The sequence below is a fragment of the Chiloscyllium punctatum genome, chromosome 7 (assembly GCF_047496795.1).
Source record: "Chiloscyllium punctatum isolate Juve2018m chromosome 7, sChiPun1.3, whole genome shotgun sequence".
NCBI lineage: Eukaryota > Metazoa > Chordata > Chondrichthyes > Orectolobiformes > Hemiscylliidae > Chiloscyllium > Chiloscyllium punctatum.
This window is the reverse complement of record NC_092745.1, coordinates 104,178,445-104,200,210: the sequence shown is the minus strand read 5'-3', so window position 1 is coordinate 104,200,210 and position 21,766 is coordinate 104,178,445. Positions and strand designations below refer to the sequence as shown.

Sequence of the window (21,766 nt, the reverse complement as noted above, 5' to 3'; positions counted from 1 at the left end):
TTCCATCATTTTTGGCTTTAACTTTTAATAGTTGGAGCTGATTTCAATGAAAATTGTTCATCTGCTTAGCTCACACAATATAATAAAGCATTGTTCCAAACATCTCCTGTCAAAGCATGAGATAAATCTTATCCTTCTGTCGCCTCAGGACTCGAGGGTTTGAGCAACAAGTGAATAGGCTGTTTTTTTCCCCCTGGAACGTCAGAGGCTGAGGGATGACCTTCTGAGGTTTATAAAATTATGAGGGGCAAAGATAGGTTGAATGACCAAGGTCTTTTTCCTAGGGTGGGGAAGTCCAAAACTAGAGGGCATAGGTTTAAGGTGAGAGGGGAAAGACTTAAAAAGCACCTGAGGGGTAACTTTTTCATGCAGAGGGTGGTGCATGTATGGAATGAGCTGCCAAAGGAAGTGGTGGAGGCTTGTACAATTATAACATTTATAAGGCTCCTATACGAGTATATGAATAGGAAGGGATTTGAGGGATATGGTCCAAATGCTAGCAAATGGGATTAGATTAATTTATCTAGTTAGCATGGACCAAATGGTCTTCTATGCTGTACAATTCTCTGTCGTAAAGGAGTTATTACCACATTGCACATAATATCAGACACTGTAGGCCCATAATACATGATAGATGGGCTGTTACAGAAACAGAAATTGCTAGAGAAACTCAATAGGTCTGGCAGTTTCTGTGGTGAGAGAAACAGAGCTAATGTTTTGATTCCAGTGACACTTGAAAAGGTCTGTTTACCATAAGATATAGGTAGAGACAAAAAAAACTGCAGATGCTGGAATCCAAAGTAGACAACCAGGAGGCTGGAAGAACACAGCAAGCCAGGTAGCATTAGGAGATGGAGAAGTCAAAGTTTCAGGTAAGGCCTTCTTCGGGATCCGAAACGTTGACTTCTCCACCTCCTAAATGCTGCCTGGTTTGCTGTGTTCTTCCAACCTCCTGCTTGTCCAGATAAGACATTGGAGCAGAAATTAGTCCATCCTGCCCATTGAGTCAGCTCCGCCTTTTTAATCATGGATGATAATTTTCTCAAACTCATCCTCCTGCTTTCTCCCCGTAACCCTTGATCCCCTTGTCAATGAAGAACCTATCTATGTCTGTCTTCACTTGACTCAATGGTCTTGCCTCCACTGCTTTCTGTTTTTGTTTTAGATCTTCAGCATCCACAGTTCTAGTCATAGTCTGGTCCTATTGATAAAATATATTAAATCCAAAACTACTAGGAGATTATACTCTCTCATTACAGAGGTAATGCAATAAGCTTATGTTTCCCTATTCAACGCACTCGGAGATTATTACACGTCTATGAAGCATGGTGGGACTTGAACCCGGTGCCTCCTATCTCAGAGGTAGGGCACCACCACTGTACTCCAGTCCCCCCTGATGGACAAGTCAACCAACAGAAAACCGCCCTGACCTCTGAGGACGTGCACGCGCGGGATCCATTACCTTAACAAGATGGCGCCCAGGAGCAGTCCAATTCCCTTCCCAAGAGGGCGGCGGGAGGACGGTGGCCGGGAGGCATCTCGACAGCTCCCTGTACTCCTGGAATTTCGACTAGCCAGTCGCGGGCGGCCGGCCGGCCGGGAGGGAGGAAGACAGCAGAGGCGTCCCGTCCCTGCGGCTTGAGGTAAAAGATCGATCGGAGTTTGTGCCTGACTGTGAGACGGGAGGATGTGGGTTTGTGTATGGGCTGGGCTGGGCTGGGCTGGGCAGGGTGGCGGACAGCTCCCGCCAGCCGGCTCCTCGGCCACCGCTCGACAACTTTATCTCCCAGTCCCTCACACACAACGGGCACGGTTTGGGATTAGATTGTCAGAAGGGCTCTTCCTCTCTTAATTTTTGTTGATCTGTATGATTTATTTGTAGTTTCCCTCCATCATGAGGTTTTTTTTCCCTCCCTTTCCACTGTGACTGCAGGAACTCAGACTGTTTATGTTCAGTTAAATATAGCAAAGGGACTAGGTTTCCCCTGAGGGAAAGGAGTCTTCCCTTTACATTCTGACAATTCTCGATCCTTTGCTGGTTGGGAATTTACCACCATCATGATCCCCTTTTTGATTTTCAAATATATTCTTCGCCCATCTCAATGGAAATAAAGCCCCATCGCCTCAGCACTGGCTGAGCTGCAATATCACTGAACCCAATTCTTCTGTTTTTATTTGTAAAAAAAAAGTGTGTTAACCTTTAAAATTAACACTGTCAGAAGGGAACATTGCAGGAGAGGAAACAGTTAAAATTTCGGGTCACTCTGGGCGAGGAAATCGATGAGTTTTAGTCTGTTGTAACTCATGGTGCAGCTCACTGGGACAGTTTCACCATTCAGTGATCACAGTGGGACTGGTATTTCCTCAGAATGCAGCTTTTCTAATTTTATTTAAGGCGCCTCTTTGTAACAAAGCAGCAGCAATCTTATTTTCATGGTATGCATTTTCGTATGTTAAATGAGGTTTATTTGAAACCTATTTGAGTTCGTTCCTGGATCTCTGCTGGCGATGAGTTCCAAGGCGCGCGAAATTTGCTGTCGCACCCACTGGGTAAGTTGCCAAAGTTGTTTGTAAATAATGTTTCGAGGACATAAACTCTGCTAAATGCTATGTGCGCAAAACAGAAACGATTTAAGTTCTAGTACTTTTGTATTGGATTTACTGAATAAGAAATAGATTCCAGCGAAAAGTAAATGTAGATATAAAAAGTGGCACATTCCTAGGGCAATAACATAGCTTGAACGATCTCCGAAGGGTTGTAGTCGGAGTGCAAAATTCAGGGATGTTCAAAATGCATTTATACTGCAACACGATTGTTAGCTGCAGTTCAAGTTTCAGCCGAGCAATAAAAAATGAGCGTTACATGCTGTCCATTTAAAAAAAAACAGGCGTCTACATGAATACATGATTATACGACTGGAGGGAGAGAGGTGTTTGAAAGTTATGGTCTAAGAGGTTAAACAAACTGGTTAAAAATGTGTCCAGCGTGCTTACTGAGCGTTTTTGACAACACTGAATTTACGCTGTATGTTGCTGAGTATAATGCCACTATATTGCTGAATCCTGATTAACGCTGAATTTAAATTCCGTAGTTGTAAACCACTTGTCCCACACGCACTAAACTTGCATTATACGAATGGTGTATTCATGCTCGAGAAATGTATCTTGCCCGATATAGCCAAATCTTTTGTCTAATTAGTAATTAAACGGAATTTGTACTAATTGCATCATGGGTGTCTATCCAAGGTGTGAAAAAATGTATATACTGGGACACGGGAATGTTGTACTTTGATTAAAAACAATTTCTAAAAGGTTCATTTTTCTCCTTTTTAACGTTCAGACATTCAACAGGTGGATCCCCGAACTGTCAGCTGTGCTTTGGGGATTTTTGCTTAGAAATTCAGTGTGAGTGTTAGATTTTCTTTCAGATTTAGGGTTTGCCATCTTGGCTACTGCCAACATTTTCTTAGTGATATTTTATAGCCATGAGGGATAAATTAGATGTTTTTGCGAGAATACTTATGGTGGATTTTCAATGATGCGAAATGTTGTTTTGACCTGAAGCCCCCCAACACTGTGCAGACCCAATTGTCTCAGGTGGTAAGACTTCTGCATCACCGCTCACCTAGCTGCTGCTCCCACTAGTGGGATATCTGTGTTGGGCCTTCAAATCTTTACAATTTACATCAGTGGCATAGATGAGGGGAGCAATGGCATGGCAGCTAAATTTGCAGACTACGAAAAGACAGGTTTTTTAAAAAACCTATGTTAGGGAGAAGGGGCAGCATGGTTGCATAGTGGTTGGCACTGCTGCCCCACAGTGCCAGGGATCCGGTTCGATTCCAGACTTGGGTGCCTGTGTGTGAAGTTTGCATATTCTCCCTGAATCTGCATGAATCTTCTCCAGGTGCTCTAGTTTCTTTCCACAATCCAAAGGTGTGCATATTAAGTGGGTTTGCCATGCTAAATTGCCAATAGTGTCCATGGATTAGCCATTGAAAATGGAGGGTTACAGGGTTAGGTTGGACTGGGTGGGATCCTCTTAGAAGGGTCAGTGTGGACTCAATGAGCCGAATGGCTTGCTCCTACACTGTAGGGATTCTATAAGTACTAAGGAATTTGCAGATGTACATAGATTAAATGGGTAAAAATCCAGCAGGTGGAGTGTGATGCAGGAAAATGTGAAGGAAGAATAAAAGAAACAGAATATTACTTAAGCAGAGAACTGTAGAATTTGAGGTTTAGAGGGATTAGATGTTCTAGTATAAGTCAAAAAATGTTAATATACAGATAAAGCACATAACGAAAAAGACTAATGAGATGATTTCCTTAATTGAGAGGAATTGAGCACAAAAAGAGGAATTACCGGAGTTTGATTTGCTTTTCTAATCATCTGCTATACTTGTATCCCGGTCTTTAGTACTTCATGCACCCAGACACCAGCACTCTGTGTATAATTGTATTCTTCCATCTGCCTCCATTTTATAGTACACTGTTTCTATATTCTTCCAGCCAAGTGGACCAATTTACTTGTTCCCCTGTGCCCATGTTTGCTCAGTTGTTTATAACCTATTTGTAAACTTTTTACCTCTTCTTGCTAACTTAAATTCCACCTATTATGGTGTTACTAGCAAATTTAGTTTGCTTCCTTCATCTAAATCATTAATATAGATTCCAAGTTGCTGAGGCCCACCAGTGATTCCTGTGGTTGTCTAGAACTTTTAGCTGAATTTGCAGCTAAATCCTGATAAAGACTCATTTAGCTTCACCCTCTGATTCTTGTTAGCTACCCAATCTTTTATCCGTGCCAATAGGTTATCACCTACACACGAGCTATTGTGTTCTGTAGTGACCTTCATGACAGCTTATTAAATGCCTTTTGGAAATCCAAGTACAGGTACATCTTATCCACAGGATCCTCTTTATCCACAGTACTTTTATTTCTGCAAAGGACTCTAGATTAGATTCCCTACAGTATGGAAACAGGCTCTTCGGCCCAACAAGTCCACACTGACCCTCCGAAGAGCAACCCATGCAGACCCGTTCCCCTACATTCACGCCTGACTAATGTACCTAATACTATGGGCAATTTAACATGGCCAATTCACCTAACCTGCACATCTTTGGACTGTGGGAGGAAACCGGAGCACCCGGAGGAAACCCACGGAGACATTAAGAGAATGTGCAAACTCAACACAGACAGTTGCCCAAGGGTGGAATTGAACCCAGGTCCCTGGCGCTGTGAGTTAATCATAATATTAGTTAATCATAATGTTGCTTTCACGACCATGTTGACCGTGCCTGAATCCATGATGATTTTCCAGGTAATCTGCAATAACCTCTTTAGTAATGGATTGTAGCATTTTGCTTTAGTAGGTAGTAGGCTTGTTCACTTATAATTTCCTGTTTTCTGTTTCCCTCCTTTTAAAAACAAAGAACAGTGCAGCACAGGAACAGGCCCATTGGCTCATCAGGACTGCACCGACATGATGCCTTTTTAAACTAACAGCCTTTTGCCTTTATGCAGTCTATATCCCCCTATTCCCTGCCTATTCATAAATCTGTCTAGAAGCCTCTTAAATGTTGCTTTTGTATCTGTCTCAACCACCACCTCTGGCAGATCATTCCAGGTATACATCACACTCTGTGTAAAAAAAAAAAACTTGCCTTTCACATCTCCTTTAAACTTTACCCCCTTTTACCTTCAACATATGCCCTCTGGTACCTTGGGGAAAAATGGCTCAGACTGTCCATTCTATCTGTGCCTCTCATAATTTTGTAAACTTCTATCAAGTCGCCCCTCATCCTTCGATGTTCAATTTCTATACCCCATCCAAAGCCTACACATCCTTTTAGTAGTGTGATGATCAGAATTGTACACGCTGTCCCAAATGTGACCTAACTAAATTTCTATATGCTGCAACATGATTTGCCAATTTTTATACTTTATACCTTGACCAATGAAGGCAAGCATGCCATTAGCCTTCTTGATCACCTTATCCACTTGTGTTGCCATTTTCAAGCAACTATGAATCTATACACCTAGATCCCACTGTATGCTGATGCTATTCAGGGTTCTGCCATTTACTGTATACTTCCTACTTGCATTAGATCTTCCGAAGTGCCTTACTTGGCATTTGTCTGGGTTAAACTTCATCTACCATTTCTCTGCCTAAGTGTCCAGCCTATCTTTATACTGCTGTATCTTCTGGCAATCCTCAAATCCACAGCTTCCCCAATCTTTATGGTGTGTGCAAACTTACTAATCAGGGCATCCACGTTTTCCTCAATCATTTATATATATTACAAAAAACAGGGGACCCAGCAGAGATTCCTACAGGACACACTGGTAATGGATCTCCAGTCAGAAAATCACTTCCACCACCACTATTTATCTTCTATGATTAAGCCAATTCTGTATTCATCTTTCTAGCTCACCATGGATCCCACATGAATTTACCTTGAATTCACTTTTTATAATGTCAAAAGCCTTGCTAAAGTCCCTATAGACAATATATAGTGCCCTGCTCTGATCAATCATCTTTGTAACTTTTTTCAAAAAATCTTAATAAAGTTTGTAAGTCATGACCTTGCCAATCGCGGCCATGCTGGCCATTGCTAATGAGCCCATAATTTTCAAACTGTAAGTAAGTCCTATCCCTTTGTATTTTCTGTGATAATTTGGATTACCGGCCTGTAATTTCCCAGATTATCTCTGTTGCCCTTCTTAAACAAAGGAACAATGTGGCTATTTTCCAGTCCTCTGGGATCTTTCCTGTGACTAAAGAGAATACAAAGATTTCAAACAAGGCCCCCGCAATTTCCTCACCCGCTTCCCTCAGCATTCTGTGATGGATCACATCAGGTCCTGGGGACTTGTCAACCTTAATGCTTTTCAAAACACCCAACACCTTTTTTTGATATAGTAACATGCCCTAGAATATCAACATACCCCTCCTGAGACTCCCCATTCATCATGTCTTTCTCCTTTGTGAATAATGATGACAAGATATTTATTGAGAACCTTAACTACTTCCTCTGGCTCCACACACAAATTCCCTCTTTTGTCCTTGAGTGGATCTACCATTTCCCCATCTACCCTCTTACTCTTTGTATTTGTATAAAGTGCCTTGGAATTTGCTAAATACTGTTTGACAAAGACATTTCATGGCTCGTTTTACTTCTCCTAATTCATTTCTTGAGTTCTTTCATGCTATCTTTGTATTCTTCAAAGTCTCTGTCTATCTTCAGTTTCCTAATTTTATGTATGTCTCCTTTTTTTTTCTTTTTGATTAAGCTCTCAGTTTCTCTTGTTTTCAAAGATTCCTGAATCTTGCCATTCTTATCCTTTATTTTCGCAGGAACAAATTGGTCCTGAACTCTAATCAGCTAGCAATTTTTAAAAAAGTTCCTGTGTCCCATACATGGATGTACACTCAAGCAGCTGGCCGAATTTGCATTCCCCAGTTCGTACACAATATTGTGTTGCTTGTATGGTGGCTCAGTGGTTAGCACTGCTGCCTCACAGCACCAGGGTCCCAGGTTCAGTTCCAGCCTCAGGCGACTGTCTGTTTGGAGTTTGCGCATTCACCCCGTGTCTGTGTGAGTTTCCTCCAGGTGCTGCAGTTTCCTTTCACAGTCGAAAGATGTGCAGGCCAGGTGAATTGGCCTTGCTAAATTGCCCACAGTGTTAGGTGGATTAGTCAGAGGGAAATGGGTCTGGGTGTGTTACTCTTCAGAAGGGCGGTGTGGACTGGTTGGGCCGAAGGGCCTGTTTCCACACTGTAGGGAATCTAATAGTCTAATCTGTCAGCCTTCTCCCAGTTTAGTGCTATCACGCAAGGACTACTCTTATCCTTATCCATAAGTAACTTAAAACTTATAAAAAATTATGGTCACTGCTCGCGAAATGCTCCCTCCACTGAAATTATCTCCTAATTCTCACCATGGAAACCACGTTGACTGGTCCCAGCTGATATATTGCAATGCTGTGTGGCCAGGACTTGAAAAGATTGGCTGACAGCAGGCAGAGATGCAGCTTTATTCTGGAGGTGAGTTTGGTTCCCCAGATGTATTTGTAATACTATAGGTACTGGTGTTTGTTAGAGGGAATTTCTTATAAAATTGTGCGTCCCTCAACTTTAGATATTTGATAGAATACTATGTAAGCATTGCTATCAGAATCTTACCTATTGACCTACTGCAACATTTTAACAGACCCAAAGTCCAGTTTACAGTTCATCTAATTCAAAATATTAAACCCCTTGGCACAACATTGTGTAACTGTGTGCAGAATAGCATGGCTTAAACATGCTCCTTTCTGGAATTAAGGTTGTCTGAAGTGTATTATTTTCAGATATGTAATTGAACACTAAATGGTGCATCTGCAGAAATGAGAAGGGACATTTCCAATCATCAGTTTTATACCACTTGAAAATGTTAACACTTTGTGTTAAATTGTCCATCCATGAAAGGCATTTAGTGTCTGGCACACTGCTCAGATAACAAGTATTTATTTATGATCAAAAGCAGAAATTGCTGGAAAAACTCAGCAGGTCTGGCAGCATCTGTGGAGAGAAAGCAGAGTTAACTCTTTGGATCCCTTCTTCAGAACTGATAGTTCTGGAACTGAAACATTAACTCTGCTCTCTCTCCACAGGTGCTATCATATCTGAGTTTTATAAGCAACTTCTGTTTTTGTTTCTGCTTTCCAGCATCAGTTTTTTGTTCGTCATCATCCAAACTCCTAAATGAATGTCAGCAGGATATGTATTGCTAGAGAGTTACAGCTGATCCTGATGCTGTCTGCAAGGATCCTCACCTGCCTGCAAGGATTATTGATGCTCAAACAGAAACGAGAATCCTCGTTAAGTATATTTCACCCCTCATCCAGTCAACTCATATTATGTTGTATGTGTGCTTGCTGAGCCGGTAGATTTGTTCTCAGATATTTTGTCACCATGCTAGGTAACATCATCATTGACCTTCTGATGAAGTGCTGGTGTTCTGTCCTGCTTGCTATTTATATAAACAACTGATATCAGCTAACTCAATACAGAGTTGATTCCAGCTCTGTATTATGTCTATTAGCGTACTCCTCTATAAATTCATCGAGCCCTGGAGCTTGGCCAATGACTTGTTATACTAACAGGATATGCTGAAAGAGAAAGATTTCATGCTATAAACTTGTGAAAAAAAAATCAGTTCTCTGGTTATTATTTAGTCTCCTAAATGGACAACAGCCTTTGTGTGCTGATAAACTGCTTTTGTCTCCAGCCTTTAACATCTTACCTAATCTTCTGATTTATCTCATCACGGGAATTGATACAATATATGAAAACAGTTTAGGGTGATGTTGAAAATAATTTGAGGGTGCAGTTGTCTTGTGTTTCATTCTTGCTTGCGTGTATGTTTAAGTAGACATTTTCAATCTGATTTGACATTTGGATAATTTTCTTTGAACTGACAAGGGTTGAGCTATTTTTCTAAAGCCCAAACTACTAAAGAGGAAGCAGACTGATCCAAAGGAGGGCAAAATTATGACAACAGTGCATTGTGCTGAGTAATAGGTCTGAAGAAGCTAAATTTTCAAAGCGCTTTAATGTCATGAAGCACATTGTGACGGTAGTTACAACAATATTGCAGCAGAAGAAACTTTTCAGAAAGATAAGGCATTGCACAGTGCCTTGCTTATAATATGAATAGCAGTCAAGATTGAAGTAAACTTATGACAGCCTTAATCATTTGGCTCAATTTTACAAATGCTGTAATGTTTATTTGATTGGATTTTTAATTAGTTGAATTAGTTTAGTAAGTTACTTTGGTTTCTACCTTTATAAACCATCAGAACATCTGTAATAGGCTAAAAATGCCACTGATATCCATCTTTATCTTCAGTATTATCCATTCGAAACATGCCTGATAATTCGCTTACAAATGTAATTACCATATTACATAATTCATCCTGGTTATTTACTTTGTGTAGCTATTCGTGACTTGGGAACTACCCATAGTTAGAACACAAAACTACAGGGAGCACTGGAGATGTTGCATAGATGATTTAATATTTTTAATATTTTAATTTTTAAAAAACTCTTTGGAAGAAGCTTTCAGAAAGAAATTAAGAATACTCTTGTTGAAAGGTGAATTGTTATTGATAGACTCTTTGCCTGGAGAATAATGTAGAAAATAAAGATTCTTGTTTAGGCTGTGAATAATGATTTAGTGCAACCATTTGGAAGCTGAATATCGAAGGATATATCGAAAAGATGTGTAGAGGGGGTGGGGTTGCCTTATTAGTAAGAAATGAAGTTTAAATCAATAGTAAGAAACAAAGTAGGGTCAGATGATGTAGGATTTGTGCGGGTAGCATTAAGAAACTGCAAAGGTGACAAAACCATAGTTGGAGTTATGTACAGGCCTCCAAACGGTAGTCAGGAGCTGGGGTGCAAGATGCACAAGGAGAAAGAAAAGATGTGTAAGGAAGGCAAAGTTACAGTGATCATGGAGAATTTCAATCTGCAGGTGGACTGGGAAAATCATGTTGGTAGTCAGTTACAAGAAAAGGAATTTATGGAATGTCTATGAGATGGCTTTTTGGAGCAGCTTTGGTGGAGCCCACTAGGGAACAAGCAATACTGGATTTAATGTTATGCAATAAGGCAGACTTGATAAAGGAGCTTAAGGTGAAGGAGCACTTAGGAGGCAGTGATCATAATATGATTGCATTTACTGTGCAATTTAAGAGGGTGAAGATAGAATCAGAGGCAATGGCACTACAGCTTAATAACGGCAACTACAGAGGCATGATGGAGGAGCTGGGCAGAATTGACTGGAAGAGGAGCATAGTAGGAAAGGCAATGGAATGGGAATGGCAGGAGTTTCTGGGAGTAGTTCGGGTGACACAGAGATTCATCCCGAGGAAAAAGAAGTATGGTACAGGGAAGATGAGGAGAAAGTGAGGACTGCAGATGCTGGAAATCAGAGTCGAGAGTGGAATACTGGAAAAGCACAGCAGGTCAGGTAACATCCGAGGAGCAGGAGAATCGATGTTTTGGGCAAGGGCCCTTCATTCTTAATGAAGGGATCATGCCTAAAACATTGATGCTCCTGCTGCTCAGATTTTGCCTGACCTGCTGTGCTTTTCTAGCACTCCACGCCTGACAGGGAGGATGAGGCAACCATGGCTGACTAGTGAAATCAGGGCTAGCATAAAAGCAAAAGAGAAATGTGGCAAAGGGCAGGGGGAAACCAGAGGATTGGGAAGCTTACAATTTCTGAATGCTTGGAGGTGTGTGGTAAAATAGGGCAAAGTCAGCATGGTTTCATCAAGGGGAGGTCATGTCTGACAAATCGGCTAGAATTCTTTGAGGAAGTAGTGAGCAGGTAGACCAAGGAGAGCCAATGAATGTTAACTACCTGGACTTCAAAAAGGACTTTAACAAGGTGCCGCACAAGAGGTGTTAGAAGCAAGATGTTAGCATGGATAGAAGCTTGGCTATCTGGCAGAAAGCAGAGAGTGGGGATGAAAAGATCTTTCTCAGGCTGGCAGCTAGTTACAAATGGTGTTCCGCAAAGGTCAGTGTTGGGACCGCAACTTTTCACTTTATATATTAATGATCTAGATGAAGGAATTGAGGGCATATCTTTGCAGATGATACAAAGATAGGGAGGAGAAGGAATTGCGCAGGTTAGAAGAGTGGGCAAAGAAGTGGCAGATGGAGTATAATATAGGAAAGTGTGAGGTCATACACTTTGGCAAGAAGAATAGAGGCATGGATTATTTTCTAAATGAGGAGAAAATTCAGAAGTCTGAAGTGCAAAGAGACTTGGGAGTTTTAGTCCAGGATTCTCTCAAGATAAACTTGCAGGTTGAGTCAGTAGTTAGGAAGGCAAATGCAATATTGGTATTTTAAGAAGACTTGAATAAAAAAGCAGGGATGTACTTCTGAGGATGTATGAGGTTCTGGTCAGGCTACATTTGGAGTATCGTGCACAGTTTTAGGCTCCAAATCTCAGGAAGGAATAACTGGCTGTGGAGTGGGTTCAGAGGCGATTCACAAGAATTGTCCCAGGAATGAAAAGCTTAACATATGAGGAAAGTTTGAGGACTCTGAGTCTATAGTCGATGGAGTTTAGAAGAACAAGGGGAGATCTAACTGGAAAATACAGAATACTGAATGGCCTGGACAGAGTGGATGTTGGGAAGATGTTTCCATTGGTAGGAGAGACTAGGACCAGAGGGCACATCTTTAGAGTAAAGGGAAGACCTTTTAGAACGGAGATAAGGAGAAATCTCTTCAGCCAGAAAGTGGTGAATCTATGGAATCCAGTGCCACACAAGAATGAGGAGGCCAGGTCATTGAGTATGTTTAAGACGGAGATTGATAGGTTCACGATTGTCAGGGTGATCAAGGCTTATGGCGAGAAAGTGGGAGAATTGGGTTAAGAAAACTATCAGCCATGATTGAATGGCGGAACAGGTGTAATGGGCTGAATGGCCAAATTTCTGCTCCTTGTCTTATAGTCTTGTAGTCATTTACTGCCCTTCATTTAATCTGAGCTGCTTTCTTCACCAGTTGAGCTTTTTGTTTCTGTTCGCTTCTTCCACTACTCTTGCATTCAGTCTCAAGAAGTCATTGTCACCTTCCAGTTGACAGTGTCAATGATGACTTTCTTGATTTCAATGATTTCTTCTTTGTTTAGTTCCACTAAAATGTTTACTTTATTGCACAATTGACAGATATGGTGAGGCAGAGTATGATAACAGAACTGAAGAACTTTCAACACCTCCTCAAGGTAAGCATCACAAAGGCAAATATTAATTTCCATTGATAAAAGTAACTGATAGGGTCATAGTAATAGGTGGAGTCATGCTATTACATCAGTGATGTACTGAAATTTTCAATTGTGTATGATATTTTGTCTAATTTAGTCAAAGAAACAGAACCAAATGATTGATCTAGAGAAGGAATGAAATTCTCTAGGTACTTGGAAAAGGAAGGGTATAGTGTTTGGTTTTGCAAATCCTTACTCTGGTAGTGCGCTGAAATTCAAGCCCTGCTATTCCCAGAAATATCACAAGAGTGAAAGTTTTTATAAAAGGATGTGAAATTTCCCAGTTTACCTGTCTTTTTAAACCCATGTTGAAAGAGAGTGCAAATCAAGTTTCTGCGCTTAACAAGACTTGAAACATAGAACAGTACAGCGCAGAACAGGCCCTTGATGTTGCGCCAACCTGTGAACTATTCTAAGCCCATCCCCCTACACTATCCTATCACCATCCATATGCTTATTCAAGGATAAGTATCTATCCAAGGACTAATATTTATTAAGATTTGATTCGAGCTACAGGTTTCAACTACCCATCAACTATCAACATCTAACAGTACCAGCTAAGACACAGTCTCAAACCCACACCCACATGGAGAGAAACAAATCATTGGTATTATGGTAGAGGGAAAAAACTGGGAAGACTCAGGAACTTCTGAAAATAAATTATCAGTTTAATGTCTGTTTTAAATGGCCAACTCTGAGTTCCAGATCCTGTAATGAGAGAAACCTATCCACATCTGCTCTATCAAAACCCTTCAGGATTTTGTGTTTCAATCAAATTGCCTCTTACTCTTTTAAAATGCAATAGATAACCCAAAGCCTTAGCCTGTCCAACCTTGCCTATGGTGACAGCCTGACCATTCCAGATATTAGTCTAGTAAAACCTGTCTAAATTGTCTCCAACACGTTTACGTCCTTCCTTAAATTAGATGACTATACCTTCCATCTCTTCATCTAAGTCACTTACGTAAATTATAAACCGTTGTGGTCCAAGCAATAATCTCTGTGGCACAGCACTCATTACATTTTGCCAACCTGAAAAAAAAATTTACACTGAGTCTCTCCTTCCTGTTAGCCTTTCTTATCCATGTCAGTATGCTACCCCAACACTTATTTTTTGCAATAATCTTTGACTGAGCACCTTCCCCATTATCCACCATCTCAACTCCATGGGTTAGTCAAACATGATTTTCCTTTCACAAACCATGTTGACACTTTCTGATTGTTTTGAACATGTGCAGGTACCCTGTTACAACTTCTTTCATAATAGCTCCTATAATTTTCCCATGATAGGTATTAAGCAAACTGGCTAGTCGTTTTCCAACTTTTGCATGCCTCCATTTTTTTGACTAAAGGAATTACCTTCACTATCTTCTGACTTATTGGTCAAAACCTTGTCTTCTGTTGTCGGAGATAATACTCTGATGGTACCACAAAAATACTATTCTTGTGCTTAAGTAATTAATTGCTGCTTAACAGATGCAGAGAACTTGACTCTTCCTGATCCTTGCAAGTGATTTCAACAACAGCAGTTCGAATCATCCAGTGACAAACTACCCTGAAGAAATTACTTGGAATTCACGATCAAAATCAGGTATCAAATACAAGCCTATTTTAACTACTTTACTTTAACAAAAACTGGAAATCCGATATAAAACTAGAAAATACTGAAAACACAGCTGCTCAGTCACCATCTACAGAGAGGAAACATTAAAGCATTAATGTTTCACTAGAAATATTTTCCTGTAGTTGGTATTCTGTACTTGTCCATGTTAAATATACGCTGTTGGTTCAAAATATTACCTTGAGTCCAAAGAAACTCAGATGAAAGACCTCACCAAACAGTACTATTTTGTCTTTGCCGATCAATCTGTTGTGTGCTTCAGCTTTTTAATATCGTAAATATTTGTAGATACTGTACCAGCATTTTTGAAAAATGTTTTTAATGTTATTAAGTGTACTTAAGACTTTTCCACATGATTCTATAATAGTTATCAAGGTATGCAATATTTTTCACCATTTCATGCAGACCCTTACATGGGGTCCTGCCGTCACATGCACCTTGCTGCCATTTACCATGCTATCATCCGTAGCTTTCTGCATTGTGTTCTGCCATCAGTGTATCTTAACAAGCACTCAGGCCATTTGCGATCTCAATATGTATGTAATTGCACCTTTTGTATACAGCTTTGTATGGATTAGACTTGTCCGTGGAAAGTGACAAGTTGAGATCATACATTTAGATATGGGTCCTTAATGGATATGGGATAATGTATCCTCCATTATCAGATACAGTGCCTGTTTGACGTATGTTAGAGTGCTATGGTGTTAATTCTGTACTCTGCTATTTTTTTGCCATGTTAGCTCAGAGAAGCTGATGCTCAGGCATGGCATCTTTACTTAAAGCATTTCCATTACAATATGATTACCTGAATGTTCCCAACAAATAATGGAAAATTGTTTTAGAGTATTACTTTGGATAGTTTATGTGTAATTTTATCTGGACTTTTCCGAGAACTCAAAGTAAAAACATCACAATTATCTTTTCACTGCACTAGTCATTTAATTAAATTCTTTTCTGTCCTATGCCTCTGCAGTTAACTTTGCATTTTCCAGGCATTACTGCAATAATGTGGTTCGTCAGCCACCATTTCTGACACCTCTAGCGGGATGTCATCACCAAACCCAAATTCCTCTCCCTCCCTTTGTCAGCCTTCAGCAGGGACCATTCCCTGTGGACACGCTAGTCCACTCTTCTTGACTTCCAACAGCACCACCACCACCATCTCCACCCCCACTCACAGCTTCATGGCACCTTCCATTGCAACTGCGTAAGGTGCAATACCTGTCCATTTACTTCCTTGCTTCTCGGTGTCCAAGGACCCAAACACAACTTCCAGCTGAAGCAGTGCTATAATGCACTTTGCACAATGTGTTCTCCCCTGTGTTTGGGAAATGAAACGTAATTTGGGTGACCACTTTGCAGAATACTTGTGTTCTATTTGCAAAAAAGGACCCTGAACCGCCAGTTGCCTGCCACTTCAACACCACCCTGTTCTGTGGCCAACATCTCTGTCTCAGGCTCACTGCAGTGCTCCAGCAAAACTCAGCGCAAGGTGGAAGAACAACATCTCATTTTTTGCTTGGGGATCCCCCCAGCCTTTTGGACTCAATATCAAGTTCACTAACTTTAGGGCTTGAGCTTTCCCATGTCCTTACCCCAACCCCCACCACCAGGCCTTGATATCTTGATTTCGCTGCTCATTGGATGCTGCCTGAACTGCTGTGCTCTTCCAGCACCACTAATCCAGTACTTGATATCATATAGTCTGCTAACACGCACTATCCATTATTTGGAGGTGCCAATTTTGGACTGGAGTGGACAAAGTTAAAAATCACACAACACCAGGTTATAGTTTGTTTAAACAACTTGTTTAATATATCATTACAACCCCATGACACTGTAACCCCTTTGGTATAAATTGTGTCATATGGATATGTTCCACAACCACCTGATGAAGAGGCAGCGCCTCGAAAGCTAGTGCTTCCAAATAAACCTGTTGGACTATAACCTGGCGTTGTGTGTGTTTTTTTTTTAAAACACTATCCATTGTTATCCATTAATAGATATTCACCCTCCCAGATCATTATCCACTCCTTTGTCTGTCTGACTGCTCCTCTGTCTCTGTAGAGTCGAACAGTGTGGTGCTGGAAAAGCAGAGCAGGTCAGGCAGTGTCTGAGGGACAGGAGAATGGAGGTTTCAGGCATAGGCCCATCATCTTGAAATGTTGATTCTCCTGCTCCTCAGACGCTGCATGACCTGCTGTGCTTTTCCAGTGCCACACTTTTCGACTCTGATCTCCAGCACCTGCAGTCCTCACTTTCTTCTCTCTCTTTGGGCTCTATCTTCACTTATCATTACTCCATCCCTACTCCCCTCGACCCTATCTTAAGCATATAAACCGACATTTCCTAGCTACGATCAGTTCTGAGGAAGGGTTACTCGACCTGAAATGTTAACTCTGATATCTCTCACAGATGCTGCCTCACATGCTCAGCTGTTCAGCAATTTCTATTTTTGTCTCTTGCGATAATGTGATTAGGTCATAAGATGTAGGAGCACAGAAGGCCGTTCAGTTTATCTACTCTGGTCTGCCATTCATGGCTGATCTGATAGTCCTCCAACTCCACTTTCCCCCAGAACTTTTGATTTTGTTATGATTAAAAATCTCTCCATTTCTGCCTTGAAAATACTTAATGACAGCCTCAACAGCTCTATTCCACAGATTAACTACTGCCTGAGGGAAGAAATTCTCCCTCATCTCTAAATGTTTAATGCTTAATTCTGAGGTTATGCCATAATGGAGTCTACCAGTCGTAGACTCTCCACAAAGGGAAACAACCTCCCTGCATCTGCCTGTGAAGTCCCCAAGAATCTTTTATGTTTCATTAAAATCTCCTCTCCTCTCAGAACTAACCTACTCAACCTCTTCTCAGAAAAAATCCCGACATTCCTGGAATTAACCTAGTGAACTGTACTGTACCCACTGCCCATGTTTTCTTTTACACAATGGGTCCGAACTTTCACTGTTACAGGTGTGATCTGACTAGTGCATTGCATAGTTTTAGCAAGGTCTCCCTATTTTTATATCTCTTTACCTTTGAAATAAGGGGCAACATTCCATTTGCCTTCTCTGGTATTTGCTGAACTTGAATACTAGCTTTTTGTGACTCATGCAAGAGGGCCCCCAAATCCCTCCATGCTGCAGCTTTCTACAGCTCATAGAATCAATAAAACCTTACAGTAGAGAAGGACACCATTCAGTCCATTGTGTCAGTGTGGATTCCTGAAAGAACTACCACCTAGTCCCATTCTCCGGCCCTGTTTCTGTAGCCCTCTAAGTTCATTGCATTCAAATTGTTTCCAGCTCTCTCTTGAAACTTCTAAGGAATTCACGTCCATCACTCTCCAAGGCAGCGTATTGCAAATCCTAACAGCTCGGAGTAATGAAGTTTGTCTTCCTCTCACTCCTAGCTCTCTTGCTGACTGTTTTGAAATTGTGACCCCTTCATTACTGACATACCAACTAGTGGAAACAAGTGTATCCCTCTTTACCCTATCATCATCATTCATAATTTTTATCAACTCAATAAAATCACTGCTTAATCTTTGCTGCAAGCAGAATAAACCCAATTTCTCTAATCTTTCCTTGCATCTTAAAACAAAAAGTCCCTCATTCCTGGCATCATTTTAATAAATCCCCTTTGCACACTCTCCAGGGCTTTAACATCTTTAAATAAGGTACACTGAACTGAACGCTTTACTTCAAATGTGGTCTGACCAATGGTTTGCTGAGGTGTAGCATCACTAGCTTTTGTACTCTGTCTCTATTGTACACCCAAGGATCCTGTATAAGTCATCATAATAACTGTTTCAACTTTCCTGGCCACCTTCGGAGAATTAAGCATTTGAATCCTGAGGTCCATCTGCTCCTGTATTCCCCTCATTGTACCATAGAGCTTGTATTGTTTCTCCATTTAAATAAATGTTTAGCTCTTCTATTCTTCCTGCTAAAGTGCAATATAATTTCCTCATTCTGTTCCACATGTCAAGATTTTACCCACTCATTTAACTGGTCTATAATCCAATGAAGAAACTTGGTGTCATGCTGACCATTTCCGTAACCACCTATTTTAGTAGGCGAAAGTGAGGACTGCAGAGGCTGGAGTTTAGAGTCGAGAGTTTGGTGCTGGAAAAGCACAGCAGGTCAGGCAGCATCCAAGGAGCAGCAAAGTCAATGTTTCAAGCAAAAGCCCTTCAACAGGAAAAACCTTCCTCAGGAATCTGATGAAGGGCTTTTGCCTGAAACATCGATTTTTGTTTTTGCTTCTTGGATGCTGCCTGACCTGCTGTGCTTTTCCAGCACCATACTCTTGACACCTATTTTAGTGTCATTTGCAAACGTGGCAGTTGTACATTTACTTCCATCATCAAATTTATTAATATATATTGCAAACAATTGTCAGCCCAGCTCTGATCCTCGTGGCATTCCACTAGTTATAGGTTGTTGTCATCCTGAAAAAGACCCTTTATCCCAATTTTGTCTTCTTTAGTTAGCCAATCCTCTATCCTGTGCAAAAACTACCTTCAAAATCAGGGACTCTCGTTAAGTAGCAATGTATACAGTACTTTACATATTAATGACTGATGGAAGTGAACGTACAATTTAAGACTAATACAGTATTTATTCATTTCCTTTGTCTGGTTCCCTATTATTATTGCACCAACCATATCCATTAAGGGGCCGGTGCTTACTTTAAAGAAGCCCTTACTGTCATTTTTGACATTACTTGTTCATTTATCCTCTTAGTTTATTTTCTCCTCCTTTGTTTGGTCACCTTTTGTTGGCATTTAAAACTTTCTCAATTCTTCTTTTTACCACTGATCTTTGCCACATTGTATGTTTTTATTTCTTTCACTTTCTTACTATTCTTAATTTCTTTGGATTAGCATGGTCAATTTATCCTCCTTCCTAAAGCTTTTCTTCATCCTGGAATATAGATTTACTCCCATCAGTGACTTCATTCGCTTGTTAATTCTTCCTCCAGCCAAATGGAATATGCATTGTTTGGTCCAAGACCAATTCGTACTATCTTACTTATTTTCATACTAATTAAGTGACTGCAATGCCTCCTTGTCCTTGTGAAAAATTACATGTCCCTGAGTATTTTGTTTTGTTTTATATGTTATAAATTTCTTTCATACTCTAATTTTCTACCCTTTTAATGTATTGGTAATTTTTTTGCTTTTGTTTGGTATTCTTTCTGAACTGCCACTTTGCAAAATTATGTCTTTTGAGTTTGACTTTGATTTTCTTATTATGTTTGATTTTTTTACTTAACAATAGAGGTATATGCCTTCGAATTTTTATTTGTTGGAATATATCTGTTCAATGCTTTCTGTAATATTTCATTAAATGTTTGCTACTACATCTCTATTATCCCTTAACATTCATTGCCAGCTGATGTTCACTGACCCTGCTTTCATATCCTTATAATTACCTTTTATTAAAACAAGATAGTAGTCTTGGACTATGCAATGAATGTAAAATTCAGTCATACTGTGATTGTACCTACACGGGCATTTTCCCTGTAAGGTTAGTAATTAATCCCACCTCATTGGTAAAAGCCAAGCCTAGCTTGGTCTCTGGTTGATTCTATAACATGCTGGTCTAAGAAATTGTTCTGAAAGCACTTGAATTCTTCATCTGGTCTGATTTTTCCAGTTTGTAAATTGGTTAAAATCCTATGGTAATCACTGTGCCCTTTTGACAAGCTCCTATTATTTGTCTCCTGATACACTGCTCTATCACGTGATTAATGTTTGGGAATCCAAACACCACTCCAACAAGTGACTACTTGCCTTTATCTTTCCTCAAAGAACAGGGATCATGAAACAGCAGGGAGAGAGGTGAACCCAATGAGTTAAAACAGCATGCAGAGAGGTGAATGAGGAAAGTAGCTGTGGGGGAAGCAGCTCACCACAGAGTGAAAAAAGCAGTGATATCACAAGAAAACTGTGAGGAAGCTGTTGGCTAAGGAGAAGGTGCAAGTGCACGTGAGTGATAAGACTGACTGTTAGCAGAAAATAAAAAGAATTTGACAATGTCATATTGCCCAAAGGAATTGTACAAGAGTATGCACTTTGATAATAGAACAAACATAAAGGCTTTTTATCTGAATGCACAAAGCATTTGTAGTAAAATTAATGAGTTGACAGCACAAAGAGACAAATGGGTATGATTTGGAGGTGATTATGGAGACATGGTTGCAGGGAGTCCTGATTTGAGAATTGAAAGTCCAAGAGTACTTGGTGTTTTGGAAGATAGGCAGGAAGGAAATGTAATATTTAAAATGGATTTTAATGACTTGGATGCAAGGATCAAAGGTTCTATAGTAGATTTGCAGATGACACTAATAGCTGAAAAAGTTAACTGAATTAAAGAAATAAGAAATTTGCAAATTGACATGGATAGGTTAGGTAAATTGGCCAAAATTTGGCACAAGGAGTTTAACATAGAGAAGTGTGAGATTATCCATTTTGGATAGAAGAATAGAAAAGCAGCTTTTTATCTAAGCAGAAAGAAACTTCAGTGTGCCTCAGTGCAGAGGCATCTCCTGCATGAATCACAGAAAACAAGTGTGCAGGTGCAGCAGATCATAAGGACGGCAGATAGAATTTTGGCATTTATTGCAAAAAATATGAAGTATAAAAGTAGGAAGTGTTGCTGCAATGGTACAAGGCATTAAAGAGACTGCATCAGGTGTATTACATATAATTTTGGTCCTCTTACTTGAGGAGGGATGGAGTTGTATTGGAGGCACTTCAAACTAGGTTCACTAGATTGATTCCAGAGGTGAGGGGTTTGGCTTCTAATGGGAGATTGAGCATTTTAGGCCTGTACTGTAGAGTTTAGAAGAATGAGAGGAGATCTAATGGATGTATGTAAGATTAGATTAGATTACCTACAGTGTGGAAACAGGCCCTTCGGCCCAACAAGTCCACACCGCCCCGCCGAAGCGTAACCCACCCATACCCCTACATCTACATCTACCCCTTACCTAACACTACGGGCAATTTAGCATGGCCAATTCACCTGACCTGCACATCTTTGGACTGTGGGAGGAAACCGGAGCACCCGGAGGAAACCCACGCAGACACGGGGAGAACGTGCAAACTCCACACAGTCAGTCGCCGGAGGCGGGAATTGAACCCGGTTCTCCGCGCTGTGAGGCAGCAGTGCTAACCACTGTGCCACCGTGCATTGGAAAAAATAGACGTAGAGAAGATGTTTCGTCTTCTGGGGCAATCAAAAATGAGATGTTATGATCTTAGGATAAGAGGTAGCAGATTTGAAACATAAACTAGGA

General features: G+C 40.5%; 1 protein-coding gene across 8 annotated transcripts in view; it reads left to right on the top strand.

Annotated features, from left to right (window-relative positions):
* The first annotated feature begins 1,485 nt into the window (after positions 1–1,485).
* LOC140480004 (MAP kinase-interacting serine/threonine-protein kinase 1-like) overlaps positions 1,486–21,766 on the top strand; it is a 69,750-nt gene continuing 49,469 nt past the window's right edge. For 2 of the 8 annotated variants that reach the window (XM_072574482.1, XM_072574481.1), the window contains exons 1-2: positions 8,736–8,866; positions 12,743–12,798. In XM_072574482.1, coding sequence (XP_072430583.1) covers positions 8,751–8,866; positions 12,743–12,798 — 172 coding nt within the window. In that variant the 5' untranslated portion in view covers positions 8,736–8,750. Of the gene's footprint in view, positions 1,644–1,755; positions 2,551–8,735; positions 8,867–12,742; positions 12,799–14,313; positions 14,429–21,766 lie in introns of those variants that run through there. The other 6 variants (XM_072574483.1, XM_072574484.1, XM_072574485.1 and 3 more) reach the window with 6 other exon arrangements.